The sequence below is a fragment of the Pavona decussata genome, unplaced genomic scaffold (genome assembly GCF_977016875.1).
Source record: "Pavona decussata unplaced genomic scaffold, jaPavDecu1.1 SCAFFOLD_384, whole genome shotgun sequence".
Lineage (NCBI taxonomy): Eukaryota > Metazoa > Cnidaria > Anthozoa > Scleractinia > Agariciidae > Pavona > Pavona decussata.
The window spans coordinates 521,342-545,020 of NW_028145757.1; the positions used below are offsets into that span (position 1 = coordinate 521,342).

The following is a 23,679-nucleotide window of genomic DNA, read 5'->3' on the forward strand; positions in this document are numbered from 1 at the left end:
TAATAAGCTAAGAGAATTTGCCTTATTAGTAACTAATAAGGAACTTAAGAGATTTAAAATTAAAATTGACGATGCCTGCTTTCAGTGTCAAAACACTGATTCATTGAAACACACTTTTTCGAAATGCTTCGTAGGCATTAAGTTCTATCAGGAAGTATTATCCTGGTTCAATGAATCAGAAAATACACAAATAAATTTGTCGAACGAAAACTGATTCCTATTTCAAAATTTACACTCTCTCCCGCTGTGCACCAAAGCCTACGCCGCCAACTAGATTTGTTGCTTCTTTTCACAAAGAAATATTTATTTGCATGTAAAATGACTGAGTCAAACCCTAGCTGTTTGCAGTTTTTTACTAACCGAAAATTGCAATGGAAAAGTGAGAATATAAGCTACAAAGACCTCCTCTTTAGTTGTTTAACTTCCCTCTACGTTTTTTTCTTTCATTTAGTATATTTAGCTATTTATTTATTTTTTATAATTATCTATCTTTTGACTTCTCTTCCTCTATTAAATGTTTGCGCCGAAAATCCACCTGCCGTGGTACAGAGTTGCGACTAAAAAGGCAAGCAGCAGATAGAGACTAAAATATCGCTCACAGCCAGCGCTACCATAAACATGTTGGGCAACGAGCGAAGTCTCTGGTTTCTGTACACAACGTAACAAACGAAAAGATTTCCAAAGAAGGCAGCCACGTTGATCATGGTTGATGACGGAGAGCAAAACTGTTTCAGTCCAAACAAGATATTCGCTCCTAGTTGGAAGCTCAAGGGAAATTGATTCATCCATGATTCTTCACCTCGTTGAAAATTATTTTTGATCAAATTCTGAAATTTTCAACCTTGTTCGACAACACTACAGCAAGGATTTTGCCTTCCCGTTAGGTTTGTCTAAGACTCGCTGAATGTCTGAATGAATGAACCAGACGAAAATCGTAAACAGTAACACCTTTATTTCAGTGAATGTATATGCGAGAGCACGCTTACAACACGCTTCTACTTAGATACAAAATAATTATTATCTCATGAGTGATTTCTTTTGTTCTCATGACAAACTTCAGAAAATGAAGCATGTACAGTCAAACAATGAAGCGTGTTGTCATCCGGCGAACAACAACGCGGGTTTTAATTTTGAAACAAAACTGCACTTTGTGAAATTGCACAACACGATAGCCGTACGAGGAACATGCTCAAAGCGTGATAGCCAAATATTGACCATTGGCCAAGGCCAAAAGAAGAAAATTTACTTACTTTTAAATGAAAGGACAAGCTTTAGGAAACATCAGTCGAAAATGAACTTAGCGTAAGCAAGTTTATCGTCAGAGGTTTGATTACGGTTGATTTCTTCCTACCTTTTTCTTGGGTTGGTCTTTTATTTAAGAGATGATGAGACCTTTGTCATGTCTTCATTTGCATTTCGTTTTCCCTTTTCCAGTATTAATTGAAGTTTTGAAATTTTGTTTGTGGAAATTTTAGATTTAACACTAAACTTTATTTTGATGAGTAATTTCTTTGAAATAGATTTTGTAATGAAAATACACGCTAAAAAGTCAACGTAAGAACGAGACAATGACATTCTTGCCGATTTTTAATTGTATGAATATATTTATGCTAAGGTTTTTATTTTTTACTCGCACTTGAAAATGGCCTCGGAGAGGTCGAAACGTCGTGACTTTTTAGCGTGTATTTTCATTACAAAAACTTTATTTTGGTCGAATAAAATTTTTGTTTGTAGTATCCCGTCGATCATAGGAAGTCACCTTAAAGGAAGGTTAGTTTTCAATACACCTGTAATAAAGGTTTTTCAAGTATTTAATTCCACTCACGATAAATAATGACTTCTTCACAATTTTCCTCGTAATTACGCTTCACTCCGGCTGTTTCAGTTCTGTAAAGTTGATCTAACAACGGATTCTACACTCTACACTCAAAACTCCATCGATCCGACGATAAAATCTCAACTCGAAGACATGTTCTTCTCACGTGGCCTCTTCCCGCCACTCACGCGTAATTATGCTAATTTATGCTCATAGTTTAATTTCTAACCAAATATGGGAGACAATAGACTATAACATTAAGCAATCAAACTCCGCTTCTTCGTTTAAAACCAAATACAGGAAAAATTTGCTTATAAACTAAAAGTAATGTAGAGTTCTTCACCGTCATCCGTTCGCTAAACACGCTCTTTTTCTTTTTCAAACATTTCCAAATAATTTTCTCTTCCATCGTAAGCAGTGCCCAACTCGAAAGCACCATGCTCCTTTGGGCACTGCTCACAGTTAACCACACAAATTTATCCTAATTCTTTTTAATCCTCCTTTGTAATATAAATGTTTATTGTTTTTTTTATGTATTGAATCTCGCTGTACGTGTGAAAAATAAAATTGAATTGAATTGTATCCGAAAAATAAAAAGAATGGAAATTTTGCATTATAAAGCTTATCAATTGCTGCTCCTTGACACTAGACAGGGCAAACGCTAATTGATCATTTTCAATTTCCCATGCTAAAAAAAACTAACATTAAATAAGAGACAAAGATCCTGCATCATGTTTTACTTCGTGCTGCAAAATTGCAGAGCTAAGTCAGTTTAACACACGCCAATTGATTAAAGTTGTTCAAGAATTTTAGCATTTCGTGATGTCAACATCTATACTAAATGTTGATTAACATCTCGTTCTTACGTTGAAATGACATAAGCGCCATAGGAACTGGACTGCCCGATAGCGTTCAACAATTTTATTATATTTATGAATCAACAAACTTTTCGAAACGGATTTAACTCTAAAAGTTTACGTTAAAAAGAACGACGTTTCAACCGTCCGACGATCGTTTTCAAGTTCAAGGTAAGATAATAGCGTGAATGATAAAAGAGGAACGTCAAAAACAATAAAAGGTATTTAAAAGTGAAATAATTAAACAAATAACTTCGCACGGATCTAGTCGCATTGTTTGTTCAGTCTCGGCTTTAGGTCGATTGCTGATCGTTTGTGTTCCTCCACAAGTTGATGTAAGTGTCGACTCATGAAGTCAACATAGTCTGCATCGCACAGACCACACTTGAAATAATAAACAAGGTTTTGTTGATTCTCAGTTGGAGGTTTATGTTCCTTTGGTTTGATTTTTCCCTTGATCTTCTGACTTGTGTAGACAGGATGGACATCAGCATCAATGTTTTGGTTTTTATTGTTTTTAGCGTTCCTTTTTTCTATCATTCACGCTTTTATTTTCGCTATTAAATTCGCGCGCTATATAAGTAATAAATTATTATTATTATTATTATTATTATTATTATTATTATTATTAAATGCAAACTTTAAACCCTTATCCTACCAAAAGGAGCAAGCAACAAATGGTTTTAGTTTTTATTACTTTCACCTAAAGTTTATTCTTACAATAATAAGCTTAATGATAATATTAAGGACATGTTTTAGGAAGCTCACCAAAATGAAAAATTACAAACAGCTTTGATGTGCCGCCACCAGTTCGCTACATAATTTCCAACATATATCATTTTGACATCTTGTCAAAGGACAAAATATGTTGATCGTGGGCCTTATCTTAAATGGCTTGGACGATTCCCGGACTTTCCCGTTGTCTCGGTTGCAAGTTTGATATAGATGCAATCCCTAAAAAAGAGCAAGAAAATCGTTTTACTTCCAATCCATGTTTTCCCATCTTTTTTTGCTGCAAAAATGTGCATTGTACATGTCTCTAAAAAGTATCGTTTCTCTTATTGTATTGAACGCTACTGCAACGCAATGAATAACTTAAGCTTTAGTTTAAATTTCCCAAAAGCTGTACACAAAGTGTGGCGCCACTGTCGTTTTATATCAATATCATTGTAAATATCATTTTAAGCCGTCAAAACACAAGCGTTTGATATGTTTTCTTTATAAACCTTAATCTTGTATGTCTAGAGCATAATTTTAATTGAGAACACTGCGGAGTATCAATCTGCAGAAATTTTATACTTAAAAATCACTTTCACACTTGGAAAAACAAGTTGGGTATAATATTATTGAATCTTTATATATTTTACACCGTTTCTGGCCATGAAAAGAAACGTTGTTATAGAAGATAGAATGTAGTTCGGGTATGTCATAGGAATTGGGAACTGGGGAATGCCTACTGTGGAGGAAGTTGTTGCTTTGGCAACTTAACGCGAGGGGAATGGTACGGGGCGTGGATTTCATGCTTTGTCAATCATCTTTTTACCAATTACGTTTTTTTTACTTTGCTGATAACCAATCATAATTTCCCAAGTCTTCGCCAGTCAATAGCAGAGCTACCTGCCACCAATTAGCCCATCCTTCGTTGCCATATCTTGGTCGTCATTGAAGATTAGTTTGTCTTTCTGAAGCAAGGATTATCGGTTTGACATCAGGTAGTTTCTATCGTAAATTTTAAATTGAAAGTAAGCCAAAGTCGATTGACACAATTGTTTTATTTGCAGGTTCACCTGTTTTACTGCAAAACTAAGTAACTGTGATTGACAGGGCTAAGATACCAAAGGTATGTACCATAGAATAATTTTTCGGCATTAACATTTAAGCTAAGCGAAAATTATTTCTACTCTCACAACAATTGTTCCTGCGTTACGCTGTGATTCAGTTCCTGAACTCTGCGTTAGGCGTTGGGCTAGTTTGCTGATATCCTGCACAACAGAGCTTATATTGTATAGTTCGCATTCTTTAGCCACAACCAAACTACGGTATTTTGAATTTAAACTACATCAATCTGACGATGAAAATTTTTGGTATATCATGATCCACAAAAGTGGGGCGAAAAGAAAACCACTCGCACTTGGATTAGAATAAGACACCGCAAAGCTGTTTTATCGAACAACGAAGGTTAGGGACAGGAGAGAAGGACAAGCCTTTCGTTGTTTTTTTTTTGCTTGCCTGTCTTTGCGTGTCTTTGTGTTGTGTTTGACGACTGAAACAACCATCAGATAATCAGCATAGAGTGGAATTGTCTTGTAAGTTGTTTAGAGGCATGTCGGCTTGGTCAAGATTTTATTCGGTGGGTTAAAGGGGAAGTATCATGGGGTTTTTGACCACTTTGTTAAAAATGGTGAAATAAGACCTTCACTTGGCTACAAAATAATTATACAACAACGAGAAGAAAGAAATAAACTCAGTTCTTGAAAGAAACAACTCGTGATCTGTTCTAGTGCATTTTGGAAGCAAAAATACGAGAACTTGCCTAACATTTTTCAAGATTCAATCCATTCCGAGCTACTCTGTCTCTGGCCAAAGGAACTAATCGACCGTTTTATTGCACTGGGGTGATAATTTATAGCAAAACTAGGCAGTTACTTTTTTGTTTCTTTGACAGAGAAACATTTCTGGGTTTTGAAATGACATCAAATTTGCGTGATACTTCCCCTTTAAGACATTGTACAAAATATACCAAAGCTGTGTTATTAATAATGGCCTTACAACGGACTATTTTGCTTTGGAACGGGGTGTAAGACATTATCGCGATCCTAGGGTATCTTCCCATCGCGCTGAGACCACGTTATTTGCGATATTGTCGTCTCAAAATGACGGTTTCTGATTGGCTCAAAAACTGTCATGTAAGCATGACAGCACGGCACTTAAATAGCTTCGGCGCGCACAGATCAAAATTTTACTTCTGTGAATAAACATGCGACGTTGGATGGTGTTGTTTTTTCCTTTTCATTTGAGTTTACAAAGCTTCTGACTGACACTGTTCGAGGACCACTTATAATATTTTTTTTGTGGTGAGCATGTACCATGATACAGCGGATACAACTTTTTTCTTGAAGGTAAGCGAAAATTCGATGAGCTTAAATTCCAATAAATTATGGCATTTTCAAAGCAAAAGGATCTGTTTCTTTTCTGATGTCTCTTATCTCTAGAAAAATTTGCTCCAAGAACTCTGCTGCGTTCCCTTACATGGTTCAGGTCTGTAAATTTGATCTTCTTGTCGTAGCGCCGAACGGCAGACTCGGTAATTTTTACAGTATTTTTCGCTGCTTGGTCTCTTTCAAATTTCTAAATCTCCACGGCATCTAAGCTAGGATAACAGTGCTCTGTTTTCGTTTTTGGGTACTAGTATGGTTGCTCTTTTTATTCTTGCTTCTGGTTGTGAGGTTTATTCATCACTGTTTTCATGTTGTTGTTTATATCTCGGCGGTAACAAATTTTCAATAAAATTTGCTGGTAAAATGTTCAAACCTACTAGCTCGTCTATTTCATCAATGGTAGGTGCTTTATGGACTGTAAATTTTTTGCATTTTCTTTGTTTTGACGTAAAAATTAAAGCCAAAAATTCAATAACCTGCCCCGAGAAAAAATTTCGCGCACGGATATTACCATGGCTACAGTTTAACCTAAGTAAGAATTTCTCTTTCAATCAGCGCACGATTTGTACTTTATCCGTTTACTTTCTCCAACAAAATGTCAGTATCGCGATAAAAAACTAAATTCGATTTTAAGACGGCAGTACGACTTTATATTGACGGCGTTGGGAGAAAATATATTCCGTATTGGGCTCTGTCGCTTCGCGACTCTGCCCAATACGGAATATATTTTCTCCCAACTAGCCGTCAATATAAAGTCGTAGTGCCGTCGAATTTAGTTTATAGGGTGATCTCCTCTCTCCATATTTATTGGTGGTCGTAGTCGAAACTCTTGCGATAACAACTCTACAAAAGCTAATAATATACAATGCATAGTACAAGGAGAGAAGGTCGACTGGGGAAAACTGAGAGGCTTAATGGACAAAAAAATCGAGAAATATTTAGTGTAGATAATATTTTTAAAACTTGGTAGAAAAAATTTCCGAAAATAAGGGGATCCTGAAAAAAGAAAAGGTTTTTGTAGTAAGCAAATGAAACACGGACTATATAGATTACATTATCAGAAATTCATCAATCGCTGTAAATTTAAAAGTTATCGTTATAGTGTGCTTCTTTGTTTGTTTGTTTGTTTTTTTTTTCTTAGCAGAATCAAAGATGGCAATCAAGGAAGCAATGTGCCTTATTCTCGTCGTCATGTCAGTGGTGGCGAAGGCAGAGCATTCTGGCAAGGAACGAAGTAAGATTGCAATAATTATAATTGAATGTTTAGATACAACCCGAGTCAACACGCGCTAATAGCACATTATCAACGGCAAACAGAATCCTTCAGGTTTTTGTTTCTTCATGCTAATAGAGCTATTGTTCTTTGCTCTCCACTTATGTTACAAAATTTGAATTTGAAAAGGAAAACAAACTAAATTCTGGTATAATTGTCATCGTGAAAATTGGCCTATTCGAAACATACAAATTAATAGGCTATAACAAGTAGACTAATTCACCAGCTACTCTTTAGAAAACTCGTTCCGCACAGGTTTGGCTATCGCATAGAAACCAGACTTAAAAGCTCTCCACTAGAGAAATATTTTCGCCTGTTTCCCCTTTTGAAAGTCATTTATCTTGAATTAAAAATTGTTTACAGGCTACCTTTTCGATTCCCACGCACAGGCTACATACTATTTTTTGTCATACTTGTTATTGTTCGCGCCAACTCAAGTTTAATTAAAGTTGATTATTTTGGAAGTGATATTACAAACTTAATACAACATGATTTTATTCCATAGTATTAACTTTGCATGATTCCTTCATGCACTTATGCACATAATTCATGTAGGAGCTGTATTCCTATCTGTTGATTATTTTCATGATATTGTCATAAGGTTTAAATTAGTCTGGTATTATTTTTTTCCACAGTGAAGGCAATTTTCGCTCGGGATTCGTCATCCAGCGGAGACACTTGCACTGACAGATGCATTGTAAAGTGTAAGTTGGCAAACAGATATCCTTGATAGTTATAGAACGGAATAACCAAGTTTATAGGAGAAATTTAATGGTTGCACAGCAGTAAAAGCGTGAGCGTACATAAAGAAAACAAACTGATAAAATTCCAATTTAGTATTAATTTTGCATTTCACTTAAAAACATACATATATGCAAACATGTACACTTAAGACGCAATTAAAAGAAATTTCGAAGAAATTGAAATATGCGTACACTATAACGACGCAAAAAATCGCTGTTACACAGGCAAATTTAGCCTCAGACAAAACATCTAAAAGTTTGTATGAATTCATATAAGAACGAGAGAAGAGAAGATTAATTTGTTTACTTTCGCTGCGTAGGTTGTCCATCTGGTTGGGTACGATCAGGAGGGTCATGCTATTACGCCGACGATACGATAACTCCGAAATGGGAAGATGCTCGAGCAGTTTGTAAGAAGCTTGGAGGAGACCTTGTTGTAATCAACTCAGCCGAAGAAAACGACTTCGTTTACCAACTGGCAGTGAAGCAGGAAACGGTCACTCAGGGGATAGCGTGGATCGGACTGAAGAAAAACACTGATGACTCCAAATGGTATTGGATTGATGGCACCCCATTGGAAGGGCAGTATATCAATTGGGGACCAGGGGAACCTAACAACGTGGGAGGTAATGAGGATTGCGGCCACTTTATCAAAACACTAAGAAAGTGGAATGACTTAAGCTGCGAATGCGTAGGAGTTTGGGCTCCGAAGGCTCCCACCATTCTTTGCGAAAAGCATCTTTAGGCATCCAGTGCCTTATCTAAACCAAGCAGCTGTGAGCCTTATCCAAAGGTAGTTATTTCGGATTCTATAAACAGGATATTATATTGTAAGTTAAAAGTTGAGAGCGCGGCACTTGCTCATTAGATGTAAAACTTAAAGCTGTAACTTGATATCAATGCTCAGTCAGCTGAAAGAAATAAAAATGGTGTTGGGGAAATTTGTGTCGTGAAATTGGTGATCAGTTCCTACAGCGGTTGGTTCTGTTAGGTTTGGCAGCGTTGCCATTTAAGGGGAGTACGGTTGGTCGTTGTAGACGGGGTGCTTTGTACTTAAACACTCTTCAACCCCTCACGCTCCAACCTTTATCCTCAGAAAATTGACGAGGAGTCAAACCACTGCAATCGGACATCAAACTGCCTTCCGGAATTTCTACAGAAAGTCTATATTTCTAACCTCCTGTTAGCGGGTAACTCTAATAAGCGGATGCGGATCGTATAAGTTAAAATATGCTCTTTTAGAGCGCATACATAAGGTCTGGTAAAAACAATCACCGAAACGTGTTTTGTTTTTAACACCATAGTTTCTATGACATTATTATTTCATTTGTTCTGTATTCTGACCTTGTTTTGTTTTAACCACCAAAGTTTTTGCAGTCTTCATCTCTCTAGTATTCTGAAAAGAGAAGACAACAGCCGTTCAATTTACGTGACCAGAGGCCTTTTTTAGCATGAAGAGAACGCTCTAACTTGGGAAAAAAATAAAATGTTACAGGATCAATAAATGATCGTAATTTCTGCAATAATGCGATAAATAATATCTGTAAATATGATACTTATCCGTTAAAGAAAGCTAAAGGTAACATACAAAGCAGTATTCCTCAAAATAACAGTAAAAACATGCGAAGTTGGCAATTAGCGGTCTAAATATTGGAATTGACGCTTGTGATATTTGAGTTCTGAAACATAAACGTGTTACATCGGAACTTGCTTGATTTGCTTCCCGTTCACAGAACAGCAAGATTGTGATATTGGACTGCTTTAGATTTGAGTAAACATGTGCGACCTTCAATTTTCAAATCACGTCACATGTCCCGAGAACGCTCGCTTTTTCTTTAAAGAATTTAGAACCATTCAAAAACAGAAATAAAAACAAAAGATTTCTTACTTGCCTACTAACTAAATTCTTTAATTCCTCTGGAAATATGACCAAAAAATTTCCAGTACATCTTAGGTTATATAAAAAGGCATATTTTTACTTAATTTTTTTAGTTTAAAACGTTTGTTTCAGAATCTCCTTATTTTCGAAAATGTATCCACCTGGCCTTGAATGTTATATACTATTTGACCTAATTGTTCTCGATTTTTTGTTGATAAACCGCCTCACTTCTCCCCAATCGACCTTGTCTTTTTATTTAGATCTGAGGTAGCTCCAAACTTGTACTTTCTCATAATCCATCCCGTTTTTTATTAGCGACATACTGCTGATAGCAATGTAAATACAAAACACGCATGCGTCTTACATACTTTGCTCTACCAAGGGGAGTTTGAGAAATCTTTGGCATGATCAGTCTTACATCGAGCCTCGCTGTCCCAACGTCAACAAAAGGCTCCGTGTTCCACGGTTCCATAGTGGCGTTGATCTGTTTAAAAGCGCACGTGTCTCTCGGGACCACACGAAGGCATGACGGGACCGTATTTAGACTGAGATTTGTTTAGTTATCTACACCCTCCCCCCCCCCCCCCCCTTTCCCTAACATAACTACGAGAGTATTAACCTGGCGGGAGGTCGCCGTTGTGAGGCGGGAAAAGTAAACTTTAAGAAACCGTATGACGGCTACGCGTTGAATAAAGAAAGTTCGCATAAATTTTATTGTAGTTATGGCCTTATTCAGATTGGTCCATGACCTTCTCCTTGAAAGCTTCGACGACGAATTTCTTCTCTTGTAAAATTTAAACAAGTCGAAAAATTCAGATTTTCCCTACGAAAGTTACGACAAATTCAAATTGAATGAGATGCATGACAGTGAGTGTCTCGCCGCTAGACATCCCTGCCCTACAAGGGTCTTCTACTAATTGTCCTAATTCCAGCAGGAAAAATTTTTAACATGGCTTTAATTTAAGTCTTAAGCTCAAATCAAGACAAGCTCGATTTTGCTTACTCGTTATTTCGATAACGGACAACTGGTTTAATCTACAACACAACAGAATGAATTCAAACGGGGTATTTTCTAATTTAAATCTTTCATAGATATTACTTACAGTGCATAAAAAGGCACATTGACAAGTTACTGGTTTGGCGGCTTTGTGAGGGCAGAGTCACAGCGGTTTTCCATGTGGTCGTCGACAGCCTGCCAAGATCGATAAAATGAAAGGGAAATTATTCCTTCAAAATCGTTTTCCTTTCGTAAAAAACTCAAATAAACGATCCACTAAGATTAAAAATTCTTTAAGCATCCAAAGTATAAAAGAATTTCGTCGAATTAGACCTAAAGTGATTTACTCAATTCAGTTAGACAAGGCGGCAAACTCGGCCTTTCAACGTAGTAGACAATCCCGCTACGGAGGGAAATTTTTCACGACGGCTATTCGGAAGTGGTTCGGCAATTTTCTTTATCTCCACCCGCAGTCCTCGGATCTTAAGGTGGTTGAGGAAGCTTAGAGGATGACCCGACATGTTTCTTTTGTGGTGTGCAATGGGAAGTTATCCCGTTATGTGATATGTGACCGACGTGGAAATTACGTCATTGTTTCAAAACGGCGGCCATCCTGGATCAGCCATATTGGATTTCCACAAAAGTTCGGAAAACTACCACAAGTTCTCGTAGTTATCTCTCGCCAGACTGTTGCCAAAAAAACAACAGTCTCCTTGCGTAGATAACTGCGAGAATCTTTCTTCTATATAATCTTTCATTCGCAGTACGTATACATGCTTCATGATTACCGAAAGTTGTTGGTTTGTTTCGTTGTTTTTAACTAAAGCATTTTTTTAGTATCGTGAAGAGTGCAAGGTTTTGTTTGTGTTCTCCGATTATAAACAGACTTTTTTTCATTCGTCCTATTCAGGCTGACAGTTGTCCGCCATTTTTTGACGGACACTCAAAACTAAGCTGTTGGATTTGGAAACAAACGATTGTTTTCATCAACAGAGTTGATAAACTAATTTGGCCACCATAAAGAGATCTAAATGCTGACGTTTTGAGCGTTACGTTAGCCAGTTCGTCAGAGCGAATCAAGAAATTATGGGTTGTATGTGGTTCAAATAGTGAGCAGTGGAGTTGGCATGGAGAGTGGTTTTTTTTCTTGTATAGAGTCGAACCTCCCGTTAGCGACCATCCAAAATACCAAAATTTAGTAGTCGTTTACGAGTGGTGGTTGCTTACGAGAGTCGAACCAGAGGGGGGTCTCTTCCAGGAACAGGTCTGACACATGTACTTATTCGAAAAGAATTTATTGCATTCATTCTACTAGTTACTATACGAGCAGTGCTAGGTTTTCACCAAAAGTTCCTCGTAAACTCTGAGTAGCGTAGTACATACAGCGAGCATGTTTCAAGTGGTCCCTTACAAGAGGTTAAAAACAATCAAAAATTATAATGCCGTCACCCCAAAAATGCGTGGCGATCGCTTACGTGTGGAAAAATTTGGGACTGCGAAAAATGTGGTGTTTTCCCAAAATTTGGGACTGGGAAAAATTTGGTGTTTTGGATAGTGGTCCCTTAATGGGAAGTGGTCGCTCAGAGACGTCCCCCAAAACCATACAAATGCTTAAAAAGTTACTAATTTTTGTTACTCCTATAAAGTACATACCGCTTACTAACCGAAGTCGAGGTCCGTACTGTAAATTACGGACCGAGTTTTTTCCCATTGATTTATGGGAAATTTGAATGTTTTTCCCATTGATTTGTCCCATGCGCGAAGCACGTGGGCCATAAATCAACGGGAAAAAACGAGGATCCTTAACTTACCTTACGGACCGATAAAACGACGTTAGTAAGATATGATATCTCTGAGGTTAATCGGGCACGCGGGAAAGGAAACTTTCAAATTTAGCGGGCCGTACAGTGAAACACAGCCCGCAAAACTAACCAATTACACGGCGCATACTAAATGAGAGATATAATAATGTCTTATAGTTACCATTTCAAAGAAACTTGGTTGTTAAATTACGATGTTTATCAATTTTTAAGTATATCACAGAACTGCAAAAACATTTTGAGAGAGTCTATATCATTTTAGGGGACGTCGTCTCAAAATTGGAGACGTTTGTATGGAGTTTGAACCATGTTTCACTGAGGTACATAACTTGGTTGTTATTCAGCTAAACAGTACCAAACTTGGTCAAATGACTTATCTTAAAGTGGTCTTTTATATGGTGGTATCCATTTATAAATTAGATACAATTTACAACACGACTCAGTCCCCTGATTAACCCTAAAGGGGCCAATAACAGCCGGACCTCTGAAAGTATTCTCTTCCCTTTTGGCTGATGCAACGTTCCTAAACAATTTACCTTAAAACACAATGTCTTCGAATGATATAGCTTTCATTGAAAAATGGCTTTCTTTTCAGGAGAAAAAACAACAATTGTAATTACAATAATAATTTACTCGCCTGATAGCATATGATATGTCCAACATAAGCACAGTGGTAGCTCCCCCAAATGAATGGCCTACAACTGCAACCTTGCTTAAATCCAGCCTACCCTTGAATAAAAACAAGCATAAAATAATAAGATTAACACATAATTTTCTAAAATTGCACATGCTATGATTTACCAATAAATAAGAGTACATTATACCACCATGAACGCTGGTTTAATTACATCATGGGTTTTAGCGCATGCAAGTCCATCTTCTGAGGAAACAGTAAACATCGTCCTTGGGTATTGTTAATATAATGGTAGCACCTAGCAATGTTAGCCACATTAACTTAAAATGAATTCACTTGGGAATGTTCACCTATTGATAGCTTTCAGCTATCAATAGCTGTTACAATCACTTCTCTGACAAGTTTTCCCAACTTTAAGTATAAACTGCTAGAGTTTTTAATAAAATAATCACACTGAATTGGCAAAGCCGCACACTTGTTGCACAAACTATAATTTTATAAGCATATATTTTTTAGGTACGAGGTAGCCTCAACTATAAGCCTGGTGGTTTCTAGAGGTCACCTCGCCATACATTAACCACTCAATTAATTGTAAATATATTAGAAAGAAAGGCAAATAAACTTCAAACTTCATATCACATCATCCTGGCCAATATTTTCTGGGACAGATACGAAAATAGCGTTGGCACTTGGCAGTGTACTGTACATTAAATTTTGTATTCTGTATTTCTGTAACCAGTCTTTGTAAGCTTGGTAGTGCTGTCATGTCAAATTTTGGAAGTTCCCACCCCCTCTCCCCCAAGCCATGTTGATAGCCACTGGAATCATTCTGACTGTACATAAACATAGCAACATGACAACATTGCATGAGAATGGGGGATTGTGGAGATATTTCATATTAAGGTTTGGAAATCATCCCAACATTTTTGGCAAGGATTTTACAATAAACCAGGTAAATTATTGCTCCATGACATAAGAAAATATCTAATGTTATAAGATCACATGTACAGCAGTTAATATATACCTTAAGCTGTTGTAGAATAGATGTATCTTTGAACAAATTTTTGGGTAAATTTCCTGTTTGAATCTGCTCTAGTATGTTATGTGCATATATGCATTCATTTGCCCTTTGGTGAACCTATGAATAAAAAGTGAGACAAATAATAAATAATTGGAGCAAAAAATCCTAACTTCAATTTTAGTAGAGGGGACTTCTCCCCTCAGCTGCATTTCTTGACACGTTAATAAAGTTATTATTATTATTATTATTATTATTATTATTATTATTATATTAAATGTCAAATTGAAAGGCCAAGTTGCAAAAGGGGCACAAGTGGCAACTTGTACTTGGAATCCAAAATTTCTCTAAATGCACACTAATTTGGTCTGTATACAGGATGGTTATTTGCGTCAGACATGTACTTCCATACTATGTATGTTGTGATTTAAGGGCTCGAATTTACCCAACAAACTCATAAATTTAGTCTTAAAACTGAACCAACTATTACGGTAAGTGATAATTGAAATGATTTCCTTTCTCTGTTTAAAGCTAAACAAAAGATCTAGCATAATAATTAACAAGTCTTCAGGCCAGCTGAAAGTAGAATCTCTTTGATTGTAGATACATGTAAATTTGGATTATTAGAGTCAAATCGTCACTCGCACCATACTTCCTTGGAAGGGAAGTCAAAACTAAAATTCTGTAAGGTAGTATGCGTAGAGGCCTTTTATTTCCATTCTTTGTCAGAAAAGGAGCATCTGGTATTAAAATCTTTTTACTTTCAGTGTTATTAGCACAATATTAGTAATTTTGACCAAATACCCTCCGTGTTTAACATTCAATACATATCATTGGGCAGTTAATCTGAGCAATTTTAGTCTCACACTGAAATTTGTAGAAACAGATGATTATGGGACAAAATAAAGTTGTTTGACGAATGTGAAATAATAGCACAGACGACCCTTTACTTATCAAAAGCACTCAGTGACACAAACCTGATTGTTTCTAAATTCAAACTCATTATTACTAGGCTGCAGTGGGTGATACTGGATCCACTCCTCTGTCATCTCAGCGTCACCTTCTCTCTCCTTTAACACTAAAGTGGCAGATGCCGATTCATCTCTAGAAAAATTCAGACAAAAACTCAATCCACATTGAATAAGTACACTGTAACAAGAGTGCTGATGTTTTGAGCGTTAATCCCTCAACAGAGCAAATCCAAACAAAGTTTGATTTATTATCAGAGTTGATAACTAATAAGCTAATAAGTGTATAATAAACTATCAACGCTGCTTTCCTTGAAAAAACAGCTTGCCCTAAAAAAATTCAAATTTCGCGCTCGCAACGGTTCCCCCAATGGCGGACTAATTCATAATGGCACACAGTCTCCTCTCTGCGTTTGTGGCGCCTATCTGAGCCTTGTATACCCATGGCTTGAGGTGTTCATTTTAATAACATGCTCAAACTGTGGAAGTGTGATGAAATAAATCTGTATTGGGAATATGATGGCTCGATTCATGGCGGATGGCGAGGTATTTCGATGGCTCGTCTTCCACTTTGAATCGAACCACTAGCCAGCTGACTAGCGAGAGTTGTAGGCGCACCGCAATCATTCTTCCAGCTTCACCGTCGATTATATTCTCAAATCTATTTCGCTATGGCCGATTCTGCGTCCAGGAAAGCCAAAGTGATGCCGCAAGCACCTCGCGATCGAGTCAGGTCCACCTTTCAACTCGAAGTCGAAGCTGATCAGGAATGGCGATTGGACAGGGTGAAATCGCATATTCAGCGGATAAAGGACATCTTACAAATACCCAGCCGTACGCCAATGGGAAATGTCTTGGTGATGGAACGACTCTTGGACTCCTTCGAAGAGTCTGAACAAAGAAGAATGGCGAGTGCAAGTTATTCCTCATTGTTTCCATCTAGCTCGTTCCATCATCATGATTACAAGCCTTCCCCTCTCACCTGCAATGCTGAGACGCAAACGGATTGTAATCCGTACGTTCTGCCGTTCGTTTTGTCCATCGGGGAGAATACGACTGGCCGTTTTGATATCCACACAGCAAGTAAGCCTGATGAGGATTATTTTGTTGCATCAACCGACGCCATAAATCAACTTATGGGCACGTTGGCAAAATACAATGGAAGGTGTCCTCTCTGTGGATATGATTTTTTTTGCAGTCATTTAAAGTGCTGCGGCATGGCCATGTTGTTCGCATAAGCGTTTTTTTGTGCTGCTGGCCATTCACTGCGATGGTTTTCAAGTAGCAGCTTCTCAGGAAAGTTTACTGCAAATTTGAGGTATGTCATTTGTTACTGGCATATCACAATATATATTATACTTTGGAAAATTCATATTTGTTTGACTTGAGGATCACTGCCAGCATTACATGCACTTGTCTCTTTTTAGGATGATGCACGGATTTATCAGTACTGGGCTTACTGACACCCAGTACATCTCCAGCTGCAGAGCAGCTAACATTGGCAATGTGGAACAGAAGTACATTTCTATTGGTAATTTGGTTACATGTTGGGTGTTTTGTTTTTATATGAAATGGCACAGTCATTACTGAGGACAAACCTGCTTCCAGATATAGAGCTTGTTGGTGGTACAAGTTAAATTTCACAAACACACACAAACAAAATCTCACACATCCATGCATACCTGCATGTTTACTAGTACTGAGACACATTTGTGTACTAAATCAAAAAACAAGTTCTTGTGTGCTAGTTATATCTATTTGATATAATGCATGTGCACCGGAGAGAATTTCATCAGTTGCGTATATTGCATGCCAATCATTTATTTTTTCCAACAAAGCTAATGCATTGATGGAACTGGCAGACACATAATGTAACTACATTATTTTCTTTCTTGGCAGTGTACTCCTCCCTTGGCTACAAAAATGCTGTGAAAGCTGTTTATGAGGAAAAACTGCTTGAAGCTCGCAGAGAGGTACAACAAGATCCTCAATATGCTGCAAATGGGGATGTTAGTTGATGTCGGTTGGCTCAGTTGGTAGAGCACCGGGCTTCCGTGCGGGAGGTCGCGGGTTCAAACCCCGGCCGCTATAATGAAGGTCAACAGATATTCTTAGGGATTGTTTTGCTATAGAATGTTCATCCTTTCCTTGGAGGTAGTGTACGTAATTAAGTATCTTTTTATTTATGTCAACGATTAGAGGAAATCTGCGAAGTTCAGCTCTACATGTAACGTTGGATGACTTATTATGTACTTCTAAATAGCGTTTACAGAAAAGTAAATGTGTTTTTTCAATTCTGGAGCCTTCCCACGACTTAAAATCTGATTTAAAAAAGGCACCCCACACTTCACTATTGTAGGTTAGAATTGGTTAGAATTTTACATGCAAGTGAAGGTTTCAGTGTACTAAAATCAGTGTGTCGTCTTAGACTAAAGAAAGCATGAAGAGCTTTTTGTCGAAGATGTTCAAGCGAAAGTGTGAAATTTCCGGAAGACGAAATGCGAGTTCCTAAGTAAGTGTAGTCTTGTACTATATCTATTAATTCATCGCCTATGTGAAAGGTATAATCGCATTTTTTTGTGCTTTTTTGAAAAATCATTATCTTAGTTTTCTTAGGGTTTATATTTAGCATCCATGAGTTGCAAAATGATGATAAACTGTTAAGGCAATTTTGTAATCCCAATTTTGATCGTGACAATATAATTAAGTCACCTGCATAAAATAATGAGCTGAGTTTGGTGCCATTTGGTATAAACGGGTCAGACAAAATATTGTTGAACGAAAAGGCTAAATCATTAACATATAGATTAAAGAGCAGAGGACTTAAAATGCACCCTTGACGCACACCTCTACTGTATTGAAAAGATCCCGTTCTATACCACGACATCCAAGGGACTGTCTTATTTTTTTGAGCAAGAGTTTCTGCACCTAACACGAAAAGTAGAGGGCTTAACGGACATCCTTGTCGAACGCCTCTCGAAATCTGAAAAAAGTTGGTCGGGTTGCCTCCATTAATAACTGCACTTTCCACATAGAGTGTAGAGACCGAATGTCCATTAACCGGACCGAAGTTGAAACGTTTAAGGACACTCTGTAGAAAGGACCACTCGATTGTATCAAAGGCTTTTTCAAAATCAATGAACATTAGGATTCCTGGAGTTTTCTTAACATCTGTGTATTCCATAAGGTCATGTCCATGCGAATTAGTTTAGGCAAATTTTGGCGGAATTCTCTTGGCAATTGCCTTTGCCAGAATCTTGTAGTCTGTACATGTGTTGAGAAGTGTCATAGGACGCCAGTTTGATAACACGGTCAGTTCATAGTTCTTTTTCATAAGGTTGAAAAAATATTTCGTTGGTTTTTCTCCTTTCTCAATCCATCCGACTTTGGATCTGAAAATCGCTCCTCTACCTTTTTGCTCATATAACTCATGTAGCTCTTTCTTTAGACTTTCATACTCCGCTAATATATGCTGATTCAAGTTGACATCGTTACAAATCTTCGCATCTAGTTCTTTTAATCTACTCTGAATAGCGCTTTCACGCGTTTTTGTAAGCATATTCTTTGTTTTAGAATAGCGAATCGTTTCTGACCTTTTTTCCATTTTAATTAATTCCCAGAGCAGTTGTTTATTATCAGCCTCAGCATATTTCTACACAATACATTTATGTTGTTAGATTTCTGTTTCTGTCAACGGTTTTCCTTTCTTTTAAAGCTTACCTTAAGTTTACGGCAAACCTAACGTTGCTCAAGGTTAACATGCTGGTGCGTGTTTCAGTGTCATTTCAACCGTAGAGTTGCAATTGTTTTGTAGGTCTCTGACCATATAATTGTAAGAAAAATACGACCCAATACGTGCTTTAATCTTCATTTAATCTGGTTGGGTCACTTTGATGTGGCAGGATCATCTGATTTGGCTGGATCATTTTATCAGGTGGTTAATTTGAACTTGTCTAGTTGGTTGGTTGGTCGTTCCATTAACTGGATCATATTCCCATTTGAACTGCTTTGGTCATTTTTTGTTCCAGTCATTTCATACAAATGTTATTTGATCTAGTAAATCAGTTCATCGGGTGGGGTTGTTTAGTCAGGCTCGGGAATTTGATCTAGTTTATTCTACCCAGGTTGCTTATTTGGTATTGGTTCACTTTTTTTCATTGATCTGATCACATTATATATTATTTGATTGATCTGTGGTGATTTAAAAATATGCTGGAGTCATATAGTTTTGTCATATGATCTGGCTTGTTTATTTCATCATGTCAGGTGATCATTAGGTCTAGCTGGATCGTAACGCAGTAATTTATTTTGGTTTGCTACAATCAGGTCATTTGATTTACTGGGTCAATTTATCTGGTTTATAATCATGATTGGAAGCTGACATGAAAGCAGTAAGCAGGATGTAGCGCTACTAAAATTGGAAAACTTGTCCAGAAGTTGATACAGTATAGTTATCAATACTTGTTGCTAAATGTGAATCAATTTCAAATTATTGACTTAAAGTCGATAATCACAGGATTTACCCATTGTGTACTAAGTTCTGTTACATAGAAGATCCAGCGGCAGACAGCATGACGATGCAAGTAAAATAAATGCATGCTTGCAAGCCAGTCTGGGATTCAATCTACTACAGCAAATACATTTTCCCTTTATTTTAGTTCGCAGTAAGAGCACAAAATCTGGTCTCGAAATTTTGGAACCTACTACATGTAAGGAGTTGACAATCCACTTCCTGAGATATATGTCTGCACCCATGATATAATTAATTATACATGCACCAGCCATCGCACGTACGGGTCGATAAATTCACTTCGGAATGGACTTGTAGTTCCTTAGCCTGCGTGCAGACGTCTCGTACTTCCTTCTACGTCGAAAAACGGACGTCTGCGCCATGGTGGTTTTAATCGTGTTCCGGTATCCTGTTAATTATGCGAAGGTTTGTCTGGGGAGCGAAAAACGGTTTTGTCCAGTAGAACTCGTTTAGAAGGCGGACTCTCGTCGTCGTTTTCGACAATCTTTTTCCTTTTTTGGACCAGTAGCTCTATATCTTCGAAGCTTCAACACAGTACACGTTCTAAATTTCCTCCTCGACATTTCTCAAGTTGTTGATGAGAGCACGTCGCTTTCGCAGCTTTCCAACACAAGTTCTGCATATATATGGTGATGCATGGGTCACAGCAAAGTCGAGCGATGCAATTTCGTCGGTAACCTTAAATACTCCACGTCCTTCAAAGAGATTTCGATCGTTATGCTTCGCCCAAACAGCATAACACATACACACATCGTACACATTTGGCCACCATGTCTTTCGCACAAAAGTTACGCGAGCATAATTATTCATAATTATTCATTGAATGACCAATCAGAGTGGACCAAACATTTCACGAACAAAGGACATTTGTTTGGCATCCAATCAGGGCGCGGTCCACGAATCGTTGAGAAACAACAGGATACCGGAACACGATTAAAACCGCCATGGCGCAGACGTCAGTTTTTCTACGTAGGAAGAAATACGAGACGTCTGCCCGCAGGCTAGTAGTTCCTTCAAATCGCTTGCGCGTCTCTTGTCTCGTATTTAGAATTATACGCGTTTCGTTTCTTTCTTAGGCGTAAACAAAGACTTTTCTGAATAAATTTTTCAATTAGAAAAGCTTTTTGTCTGTTTTTCTTTCTATTTTCATTGACGAAACTTGACAACTGCGTAATCTTGCGTAACAAACACATGAGACGGATCAAATTTCGTCCATATGACGCGAGGATCAAATTTCATCGAAATTTTCACTTTCAAGTTTGTCTTTTGGAAAAATTTCTAACTGGCAACTAGCGATTTTATTCTATAATTAGTTATTTTAACTATTTTAGACCAAAGGGGTGTAGTTTTTTTTGCCCCGTAAGTTGTGTATTTTTTCTGCACATGGGGTTGGAAATAACCACTCTGTAAATTTAGCTGAATGATGGAAAACCTCAAGTAAAGGCTGGTGATCAAGCAGTATGAACTACTGCAGGTTCAGCAGCGAAAAAACTTCCTTAATATCGCTTTATACTCTTGCCTGAAGTATCTATTCATAGCACCATATATGAAAGGGTTAATGGTACTGCTCAAATAAGCCAAGAACCCGTATGTAAGGTAGGCCTCTCGTCTCTGTTCCCCGCGCGCGGCGTCAATGTAATCTATTACACAAATCGGAAGCCAGCAAAACGCGAAACCAGCCATCACCGCCGCTAGAGTCTTGGTCACTTTCGCATCTTCCACGTTTGCTCGGAGCTGTTGGGGGTTGTTTTCAGACGAGAAAACTTGATTTGTTCGAGAAACAGTGTAAAACACTTTGGTGTTGCAGAATGTGATAAGTGATAAAGGCGTACCAATGTAAACGCATTCAGCAAAGATGGTGTAAGCAATACTGGTTTCAAACGCGTACATGCATGCTGCTTTTCCGAGTTTTAGTCTATATCCGCCTTTTGCGAAAAAAAGTGGAGGCACAGATCCAACAAGGGCCACACAACACACAGCGGCAATGTACACGAGAATCCTTCGTTTGTTGAATAACACGATGTACTTTTCTGGTTTGACGATGCAGAAATATCGGCTGACAGCGATTATTCCCATAATAGGAAGAGAAATCATTGAAAGCGTAAAAAATGTGAATCCATGAAATCGGCAAAAATTTGCGCCGAAAATCCACCTGCCGTGGTACAGAGTTGCAACTGAAAAAGGCATGCAGCAGATAGAGATTGAAATATCGCTCACGGCCAGTGCTACCACAAACATGTTAGGCAGCGAGCGAAGTCTCTGGTTTCTGTACACAGCGTAACAAACGGAGAGATTTCCAAAGAAGGCAGCCAAGTTGATGACGGAGAGAAAAACTGTCTCAATCCAAACAAGATATGCGCTCCTCGCTGGAAGCTCAAGAGGAATTGATTCATCCATGATTATTCACCTCGTAGAAAATTGTTTTTGTTCAAATTCTGAAATTTTCAACCTCGTTCGACAACACTGCACCAAGGATTTGCCTGCCTGTTTAGGTTTGTTTAAGACTCGCTGAATGTCTGAATGAATGAACCAGACGAAAATCGTAAACAGTAACACCTTTATTTCAGTGAATGTATATGCGAGAGCACGCTAACAACACGCTTCTACTTAGAAACAAAATAGTTATTAGTGGGCTTCACACTAGAGCTTGTAAGTATAATCTAAGTGCACTTGAAACCTACTTTGAGTGTGAAGGGGTAAAACCTACCAACTTGAACTTTACTTAGTGACCATGGAAACTTTCGCAGTTCAAAGAAGCCGAAGTACGCCGCCAAGTATGGCCAACACCACACTTGAGAACGTACTTGACCAATAGGGAAAGGGAAACCAATTGAAAGCCACGTGCTGCAGTGCCAGGACAGATAAACATTTTGCCGTGAACTAAAATTAATTGAAAAAAAAAAAAAAATCAAAATGGATGGTTGGAGATACGCCTCGCAGTTTGAGGACTCCATGGAACAGTCTTTTTTGTAAGTAAACATAAAAAAGAAGGAAAGCCGATTTAAACTTACGATCTTATTTGAATTTCATCTTTACGGACAGCCTGAACCATCGATTTTCAGTTCAGAAGATGTCGCCTATTCTTTTGTTTTGTCGCCAAGTACTCGTAAACAATGAAGTACCTATGCATTTCCTGTAATGTTAAAACTCTCTGAGTTAAAATTAAAGACAAAATAAAGAGTAAACAACACAAAACGTTTTTCCGTTGTAAAGGCTTCATGATTTTCCGGCGAGCAGTCGCATTTCTGATTTTACCGCGAACGTCATGATTGACAGCTTGTGCTTCAAGTGTATACTTTGTCACAAGGTGTTAAGCCAAGTTTTCTAAAGTGCGACTTGAGATTTTCAAGTGCACTTGAATCAAGTGCTTACTTGAAACTAACTTAGCTTGTAGTGTGAAGCCAACAATTATCTCGTGAGTGATTTCTTTTGTTCTTTTGACAAACTTCAGAAAATGAAGCATGTACAGTCAAACAATGAATCGTGTTGTCATTGAACAATAACGCAGGTTTAGTTTTGAAACAAAACTGCCCTTTGTGAAATTGCACAACACGATAGCCGTCAAGGAACATTCTCAAAGCGTGAGAGCCAAATACAGACTATTGACCAAAGCCAAACGAAAAAAAATTATTCACTTTTAAATGAAACGACAAGCTTTAAGAATTATCAGTCGAAAATGACCGTAGCGTACGCATTAGCTTTCCGTCAGAGGTTTGATTACGGCTGATTTCTTCGTACCTTTTTCTTGGGTAGTGGTCTTTTATTTTAGAAGATAATGACACCTTTGTCATTTATTCTTTTGCATTTCATTTTCCCTTTACCTATATCAATTTAAGTTTTGAAATTTTGTTATTGGAAATTTTAGATTTAACACTAAACTTTATTTTGGTGGAATAAAATTTTTGGTCGTATTTTTCCCGTCGATCATAGGAAGTCAGTTTTCGATAGACTAGACAGGGCAAACGCTAATTAGTCAATTTCCCGT

General features: G+C 37.6%; 2 protein-coding genes across 5 annotated transcripts; one reads left to right on the forward strand and one right to left on the reverse strand.

Moving 5' to 3' along the window:
* The first annotated feature begins 4,309 nt into the window (after positions 1-4,309).
* On the forward strand, positions 4,310-8,788 carry LOC146451794 (CD209 antigen-like protein A). 4 transcript variants are annotated; one of them, XM_085098638.1, is made up of 5 exons: positions 4,310-4,385; positions 4,455-4,517; positions 6,976-7,065; positions 7,740-7,808; positions 8,168-8,788. In XM_085098638.1, the coding sequence occupies exons 3-5, from the start codon at positions 6,984-6,986 to the stop codon at positions 8,590-8,592; spliced, it is 576 nt and encodes a 191-aa protein (XP_084954764.1). In that variant the 5' UTR covers positions 4,310-4,385; positions 4,455-4,517; positions 6,976-6,983; the 3' UTR covers positions 8,593-8,788. The 4 variants fall into 4 exon arrangements, with proteins under 4 accessions (XP_084954764.1, XP_084954763.1, XP_084954765.1 ...); XM_085098637.1 differs by having other exon boundaries at positions 4,311-4,385; positions 4,455-4,513; XM_085098639.1 differs by having other exon boundaries at positions 4,362-4,385; positions 4,455-4,513; positions 6,973-7,065.
* A 12,382-nt stretch (positions 8,789-21,170) lies between these two features.
* Positions 21,171-22,091, reverse strand: LOC146451795 (melatonin receptor type 1A-like). Its single transcript, XM_085098676.1, has one exon. It carries the CDS (start codon positions 22,089-22,091, stop codon positions 21,171-21,173), a length of 921 nt encoding a protein of 306 aa, XP_084954802.1.
* Between the last annotated feature and the right edge of the window lie 1,588 nt (positions 22,092-23,679).